The following is a 9,339-nucleotide window of genomic DNA, read 5'->3' on the forward strand; positions in this document are numbered from 1 at the left end:
AATATTGTATAATTAGATTACGACAAATTAATGCAAAATATAATGATATTATAAAAGCCTTTAATTTCAGTCATCTTTGCTGTCGTTTCAAGTCTGAACAGAAGAAACCATGGATCATGTTATGAGTCTCAAGTGTTCTGTTTTTAGGTTAGATCTTAGAAGAAAAAAAATTGTTATGAGAAGACAATTGCCATGAAAATATGAAAACTAAACGGTACTTTAACTTGGATATGCTTTCTGTTTTTCATAGTTTAACTTAGATTTGTTTTAAAGACTAGCAATTGATAAAGCTGGATGGGTTTAACATACTGTTTATGTTTTTTATTTTTCCAGCAATATGAATGGCTTAATGGATCACAATATAAATCAATAGAGTTGGTTAAGTCTGATTGGGTTGCAACAAGGAAATCTCCACCTTCGGCCATTGATTATTGGGGCTTTGGTAAGTCTATTTTGCTCCATTTTTTGATGGTTGCTTAATTAGATTATGCTTAATTTGTCTACTGGGCATGCCTATTGTAATCTTTTCAATTACTGAATGTATTGCTGTAAATTAAAGCAATCTTTTCAATTAATGAATGTATTGCTGTATATTAAAGCACAGACGTCAATTGTTTTTCCTTCCATTTCATGTAGTAATAAATAAGAATTGGATTGAATAATTTCAAGATAAAAGAGACCTAAAGCAACGTTTTTTCAGGAAGAAATAAGACCAAACAAGATTCTTGATTTATTGATGCACATGCAACAATTAATAGCACCAATCTCTTTTGCTTTATTTGTTGAGCCATCAAAGGACACTATCTGTGGGTGATTTTCGTTTTTCCAAGCTTATTTTGAGGTCCAATTTTAAGGGAGCATGGCACTCTTGGGAAAAAGTAGATTCCATGTGCAGGGATGAACTTTTTAGAGAGTTTAAGGTAAGAACCAACACTAATTGCCATAATATTCTTTTTAATTTTGATCACTTTAATGTAGCATTATGAAAATTATCAACTGAATAGCTATAACTGATTTGTGTTATAATTTGTTCTTATTTCTTGTTTACTCTTTAATATCATTTAATTTCTTTAGTTATTACATTTTCTTGCAAATTCTGAACAAGATAACACAATATGATTAATTATTTATATAATTTGAAATTTTGTGCACTCTTTTTACTTGGTATATATATTATTTGGTAGAAAAAATATTCCTTTTCTGAGGAAGATGAGTCGATTGTTCGTAATATTTGGGAAGATAAGGCTAGGATAGCTTTGAATCAACAATTGACACGAGCTCGCAAGAATGCCATGGCAAAAGAAAACACAACAAATATTATAGATTGCCTTGATAAAGGTCCTACCTGGATAAAACAATGATGATTGGAATCAAATGATCAAAGATGTTTGGTCCACCCCTGAATTTCAAAGGAGGTCTGAATCTGCTAGGAGGAATCGATTATCCCAAACAGATGGCAAAATAAGCACTCATTCTGGAGGAACGGTGTCATTTGCATCATATCGAGCTAACATGGTAAGAATATATTTTTTTTTATGCTTAAGATAATGAATTAAAATTTATAAATTTATCTTTTATAATATTTATTAATCTTGAAAGCAAGAGGAAGCTGGTGGAAAAGAACCTCCATGGGATGATGTCTTTTCAGCTTTGCATCAAAGTACCAAGCAGTCTGGTAGCTTCGTCGATAACAAGTCAAAAAAAGTGGTTGTATGTATTTTTATTTGATTATTTCTTAATATAACTCAAGTATTATTTAACATTCAAATTAATTTAATGTTGCATGTATTTTATTTGTAGGAAAATTATAAAATGGAGATGATTTCAAAGTATGGAACTGATCGGGAAAATCATCCTTCATTTGATGGAGCAGCTTGGTGTGCGGCTTCAGGAGGAGTTACAAAGGGTAGGGTATATGGTGCACCTCGTATGCCAAAATCTATAGTTAGTCCAAGCTCTTCATCACATTCCTACTCGGTGGAGTCATCATATCCCAGTTCATCATATCGAGCATTGCAAGAGGAGATAAAGAAAAAAGATGATTTGATTTTTGCAATGAAACGGCAGATGGATTCCATGCAAGAATATCTTGTGAACAATCTTGGATATCATGGCGGGACATCAAATATTGATCAAGGTATGCCATCACCTTTGACTCCATCAATACCGCCACATATGGCTCCTCAAATAATGACATCTATGGGTCCCACATCTCAACCAATTTATCGACCTACACCTCGACCTTTATATCCTGATCAACAATATCATGGTTCGTCTTCGCAACCAGAACCATAATTGTATCTTTTGTTGTTTTTTTTGTATTTGAACTTAATTGTATTAATGCAAGTTTAACTAAATTTTTATAATATGAATATTATTTTTATTCTATTTTTTATTAATTATTGTTAATATTAATTTATGTTGGTTATATATATTCTACAATTTGTAAACTACCCATAAATAAATAAATAAATTAATTAAAAATCATTTTAATAAATAAATAAAAATTAATTTAATAAAAATATAATAATCCAATCACCAACGGATTCTCCGTTGGTGATTGCAACTGATGCCTGCATCAGCAACGGATTATCCGTTGCTGATGCAGGCATCAGCGTGCATCAGCAACGGAGAGTCCGTTGCTGATGCATGAATCAGCAACAGATTCCCCGTTGCTGATTCGTCAAACTAGCAACGGATAATCCGTTGCTAGTTTTGCAACGGATTATCCGTTGCTTTTTATAAGCAACGGATTTTCCGTTGCTGCGAAATCAGCAACGGATTTATCCGTTGCAAACAAATCAGCAACGACAAATCTGCATCCGATTTGTGCCGTTGCTGATTCCGTTGCTAAATTGTTTTAGCAACGGATTTCAGTTGTATTTGCAACGGAATTGTCCGTTGCTAATTACCATATTTTTTAGTAGTGAGAGGACAGAGCAGGAAATGAGGGGTGTTGAGCCAAGGCAAGATTTAGGGATGCCAAATTGAAGCTGCCGAATATATATATGTTATCGAAATGGAAAGGCAAATAAAAGTTGAGTGCTACTAGAATTCAATACCTCACCATCTGAACTGAAACTTGACCTCTTCACCGACGACGGCTAATTAAATAATTACAGCTGCTTACTGCTAAATTACAGATCAACCAACGAGATCCAGAACACAGTGATTTCCCATTAAGATCGGATACCAATCAATTGCTGGGGAAGCATTTTCTTCCTTCTTCCCATTTATCAAAGATAGCCGAAACGAAAAATAATTCAAAGGACTGAAAATTCAAAGAGGCCCAAAAAGAAAGGAAGGGTGTTAGCTGTAAGGAAGAGGTGGGAAGAAGATCATGAGGAAAGCTACAAGCTCCTCTATTCGTAAGGATGAGATTGTTCAAGCATGTGAATAAGAAGACACTTTCCCATGTCTTTTCTGGTTGGAGAAGAAGACTCGTTGACTTGAGTTGGGTCTCCTCAACTTCTTATATTACTCATTTGCCCATGGGTAGCGGTTTAAAATGGGTTTGTAAACGGTATTTTTTATTAAAAAAATATTTAAAATTAAGTTTTTTATATTTTAAAATATGTTAATATTAAAAAAAATATTTTAAAAATAAAAATATTTATTTTAATATTTTTTTCAAATAATAAAAATATTTTAAAAAATAACTACTAACACCCTCCTAAACTTTTTCCAAGTGGAGTACTTAAAATTAAAAATCTAATGATAAAATCCTTTAATTATTAAAATCATAAAACAATAATTACATGTATATATAATTAACATATTTTATCTAAATCTCAAATAGGTCTTTTTTTCTATCATAACGAACTATATAAATTAATAAATTTATAAATCTTAACTATACTTTATAGTTTAATTTTTATAATAAAATGATTTTACTCTTAATAACCTAGAAATGTGAAACAAATACATAATTAACTAAAATTATGATATTTCATTTAAATTAACTCAAATATTCAATTAATTTATAATGATTTTAACAAATATTATTTATTCTTGTTTGTTTCATACTTTGCGCGAAGCTAATTCATGTGATTATTATTGGGCTAAATTAACTTGCAGCTACAATTAAATTCAGATTAAGTAGATATAATTTATACAAATACATAAAAATAACAACTTAACTATCTATTATTTTTTTTCTCTCGCCTAATTTAACTAGCATTACAAGCTATGAAAAGGCCAACTTTACCAAACATTTAAATCTTAAAGAAACTTGAGCCATGTATATCAAGAAATCTGATGCCTGGTCCTAATATGTTTAGTTCTACTAGTATTCAACTCCTCACCTTCTGAACGGAAACTTGACCTCTTCACCGACGGCTAATTAAATAAATTCAGCTGCTTACTGTTATTACTAATCAAGCATTGTGTTTTTTTGTTAATTTGGATGGAAAAAATCAGACAAGACATACTGAAGAAGAAATATCCTTTATTTATTAGAGATTAAAATGATATATAACTAAAGATATAAAGATAAACTGAAAACACATCCTATTCTATAAAATCTTGCCTTTGGTTTTCTAGATTTTATAACGAAGAGAGAGGGAGGAGGGAGAAGAAGATCACATGTTTTCTTTCTACGTATCATTTCTATTTTCTTTTCCAATTAATTAAAGGTTTTTAAAATTAGTGTTATTTTATGGTGACAAATATCTTTATTACATTGGAATATTGGTCCATTTCTTAGTTAATGGATCATGTCCAGATAATAATTGAACAATGAATATAAAATAAAGGATGCAAATGAAAAATAGTATTAGAAACTATTAGTCTTAGAGGAGCTATCTTGAGTGGAGTTAGGATCTTAATTCAAATATTCATATTGATCCTCTCATGCTATTTCTTATCGCATTTTTCATGTTTATTACCTACAAATTATTAAATTAAAATAAAAATAACATCAATTATATATAATAAAAATAAAACTTAACTATTTATTGTTTAAAACATGTCAAGTCAAATTTATAGTATTATAAATTATAACGCAATCATTGAATGCATATCAGGAAAAAAAAATGTGGCAGAAACTATATAAAAAAATTGTATGTTAAAAATGAGTTTTTGTCAAATTAAGAAAAGACAACTAAAACTTATTCGAACTAAAACTAAAATTTTAATGTAATTTTAAATAAGAATCCTTTAATATACTTTGTATTAATTTAAGAAATTAATAAAGAAATATATATATATATATATAATATTTAATTATCTAAAATCTACATTCTATAGACTTAAATGGAAAAATAATAACAAAAAAATGATTAAACACGTGGATCCAGGAGGCCCAGCACGGCTATCAACACATGCTAACATGTTTGGCCTTCATTTCTTTTCTTATTATTATTATTATTATTATTATTATTATTATTATTATTATTATTATAATTATCAGTATTTGAATGAGAGGACTTCTTAAAGTAACCATGCGATACGTTTTTTGAAGTGGCAGAAAACACGTCACCTATTTATTTCACCGTCGAGAAACTCTAGAGGCTGGAAGTCGTTGGAAAATCACTCACCTCTCTTTGAAAACACCATTTAAAGCATTTCTTTCATTTAAAAATCACTTAGAAAACACCTCGTAAACATAACCACTAAACAATGTTAAATCGATTAAAAAACTCAAAATTTGTTTTAGTTAAAAAAAAAATATCCCCAAAGGATCTACTTATCCTAGTAAGATGTGCGGCAAAACATATATCAATAGAATTCTTATCTTAAAATGGAACTCATTATCATTAAGGCTCCGTTTGTTTACAGGAAAGTGAATTCCTTTTGGAAAGTGAATTCCGGGGAAAGTGAATTCCTGGAAAGTGAATTCCGGAAAAGTATTTTCCGATGTTTGGTAGTGTTATGGAAAATGAACTGGAAAACACTTTCCAGTGTTTGGTTGTATTATGGAAAATGAACTGGAAAATAATTTATTAATGAATTAATTTTTTTTTCAAATTTATCTAATATATATATATATAATATTTAATCACTTACAATAAAAAAAAATGAAATCTAAAATGTATAATGATGATTTTTTTTTTATTATATTCTATATTCATACATAGATTATTTTATAAAATATAACTATATATATCATATCATATTATAGAGAAATAAGCTTGTGAAATTTTTTTTACTATTCCATGAAACTATTTATAATTCCATTACGTACGAAATACATCTGACAAAACCTATAGTTTTAATAATATTTTTAGCATGTAATAAAATTGGATAAAATATTAAGGTATAAAATTCACTCTAAACTATTTTTTTTAAATATTAAAAAAATAGCACACTGTAAAAAAAAAAAATCCCACATGCAAGTAAACAGTGCAAGAAAACTGCATTGTTCACTATTTTTCAATGAACAGTATACGTAATACACTGTTCATGTTAATTGCACTATTCATTGAACAGTGCAATTAACATGAACAGTTGCTTTTCACCTCTGGCCACTATCGGAAAGTGTTTTCCTTTCTTTAACGGAAGGAAAACACTTTCCTTTCTCAATGTTATTAATTTTAAGTTGACCGGAAACCACTTTCCTTTGACCACTTTCCTTTGTTGCTGCCAAACACAGGAAAAGCAGGAAAGTGAATTCCGGGAATTCACTTTCCTGCAATCAAACACAGCCTAAGAACAATATTTTTTTTATTGTTAGAACATGGTTAACAATAACTTTCTCTTTCATTCGTTATAATTTAACAACTTTCACTCTTTTCTCTTGAACTTAAGAATTAAAACATAAATAAAATAAAGTCTTGGATCAAATAGTATAATTTTCAAGCTAAAGGGATCAAAACTAATATTGGACCAAATTTAAAGTCTAAAAGTCTTTGACAACCATTTTTTTTTAAGATGGATACCATTTTACCAAGCTTTTAATTTTGATACCCTCAATTTTTGTTTTTCTCTAACAAAAAAATTGATTTTTTTTTGATAAAATAAAGAACCAACCCAAGGTTGTGGTAGTTTTTTAAGGTTGTAATAAACTGAAAGAAAGCAATAGGAACCAAATAACTAAGTTAAATCACCAATTAATACAATGTGGAATGATAAATTTAAGAAAAACAAAGCTCGATGGCCAAACTAATAATAATAAAAAGAAATCAAAGACTAAGAAGTGAAGATATCATCTATAGGACTATCATTTCACCTAACTTTCAACTTTGGTCCTTTTATTTTCAAATACTATTCTTGTCAATATATACTACCGTGATATTGAAATGTTGTCTTATTCTTTTATTTTGTTTTCTATCTTTTTTTGTTTTAAAAAAATAATTAGGCTCGTGTTATAAATGGATTAGATCCCTTTTGTATATAGATTAAATTGATTAAGGTTCGATCATCATTTGTTGATGTTGCCTCATTGAAATCCATCTTGATTCAAAATATTCCAAACAAGTCTATTTTATATGTAGTCCTATTTATATATATATATATATATATATATATATATATATATATATATATATATATATATATATATATTTTTGAGCTTTTTTCCTTTTGATCTTGTAATTAACCAAACTAGAACTTTTAATAGATAATTTAGTGTAGTTTAAATTGTATTATATTTAACCTCGCAACATGAACTATGTACCAAATATGTTTAATAGCTTTGTTTATTAGAATTAATATTTTATTTAATAAAATAATAATAATAAAAAGATGTATAGAAAAGCAATCAAATAAAATTAAAGAAAAAAAAAATATAAATAGGACTACATATAAAGGATGCCTTCTAATATAAAAAAAATATATTAAAATTTTATTCGTAAACAAAACTAAAGTTAAAATATTTTATCAAATAAACATCATAAAATATTAAAAAAAACAACCAATAAAAATCCAAATTTTAAACATAAAATTTTAAAAAATAATAATAAAAACTCAGACCCTAACCTGGGTGGCCCAGCACATCTAAACTTATAAAAATTCCATTTACGTGGGCTTTTATCCCAGATCCGCGCTCGTTGGCTAACTTAATTTTTTTGGTTTTTTAAAGAGGCGGTGGTGTCCTCCCCTTTAGTGCATGAGATTGCTATTGGAGGTTTTTACTTTTTTAGTTTTACCCGGATGTTATTTATAGCCAACTTTTAAACATCAAATTTAAATATATATTTTATTAACCTAACAATTATTTTATCATCTTTCCATCACGATTTTTTAATTTCACTATTATGATCTTAGTATGTCACTATTATCATAGTTATCATCACTACTACCTCTTTATTAAATTAATAATCATTTTATTATTATTTATATCATCAATATTATCACAACAACCATCATTACATAATTATCATTAAAATTATTAATATCATAAATACTATAATTAAAAAATAATAATTAATATTATCATCATAATTATTACTACTAACCACTAGTGCAAACTTTATAAAAAATATTATAATTTTTCTATTCTCATTATCATCCTTCACAAACTATGAATGGAAAATAATTTATCTTATAGGAAAAAAAATTTCAAGCAATGAAAAATAACTCATTTTTAGAATTTTTATTTTTCAAAACAAACGTTTCCTTAGACACTTCATTTTATTTTTTTAACTGTCATGTTAAATTATTTATTTGGTCAATCTAGTTTTTTTTTTTTTACTATATTAAGGATACATTCACCACGACAACCTAACACATTCCAAGAAAAATATATATTTTCATAAACAATAATCTCAAAAATCCAAACTCAAGAAATCAATAAAAATGCTTCTTAAACGCCAAACTTTACCACATACTTTGTAAAGAATCGAATACCCACTTATAGCCTCCACTACACTATTATTTGACTTTCTCTTCCGCCATTCCTCTATTTTTTGTCGTCTAACTCGAGAGAGAAAGGGTTGGATATGACAACATGCTACCGCCATTCATTCCGCCATAAAGGCCATTGATTTTCTCTGAACTTTTCAGCATCACTCGTGTATGATTTTAAACACTCTTGTAGGATGATGGCGTGGACGCACAAGAAAGAGTCCTCTTACGTAAATATTCTTGAACAGCCCAATTTCTTTCAACAACAAAAGGGAGAAAAAGAAACTCTGAGATGCAGTAAAACTTGTCAGATTTTGGGGTTATGATCACGAATTTGTGTTTTTTTATGATCATTAGAGGTTTATATAGATGTTATTTTCAAGATTTATAAGATTAAACAAAGTAAAAGAAAGTGGGGTTGCGTGAGTGTTCTTGCCCCTTTTCCTTTACAAAAACATCATATTCATTCTTGGTAGGTATCAAATCATTTTCTATAAAGCTGGTTGTGGCGTTGTGGCCAAAGGTACCATGTGCTTTCTATCCATCTTGCGTAAT

At 28.4% G+C, this 9,339-nt stretch overlaps 1 protein-coding gene across 1 annotated transcript; it reads left to right on the forward strand.

Moving 5' to 3' along the window:
* Positions 1–1,358: 1,358 nt before the first annotated feature.
* Positions 1,359–2,441, forward strand: LOC140954676 (uncharacterized). The gene is made up of 3 exons (XM_073405103.1): positions 1,359–1,515; positions 1,600–1,710; positions 1,801–2,441. Exons 1-3 carry the CDS (start codon positions 1,375–1,377, stop codon positions 2,293–2,295), a joined length of 747 nt encoding a protein of 248 aa, XP_073261204.1. The 5' UTR covers positions 1,359–1,374; the 3' UTR covers positions 2,296–2,441.
* Positions 2,442–9,339: the final 6,898 nt, after the last annotated feature.

Source organism: Populus alba, chromosome 16 (genome assembly GCF_005239225.2).
Source record: "Populus alba chromosome 16, ASM523922v2, whole genome shotgun sequence".
NCBI lineage: Eukaryota > Viridiplantae > Streptophyta > Magnoliopsida > Malpighiales > Salicaceae > Populus > Populus alba.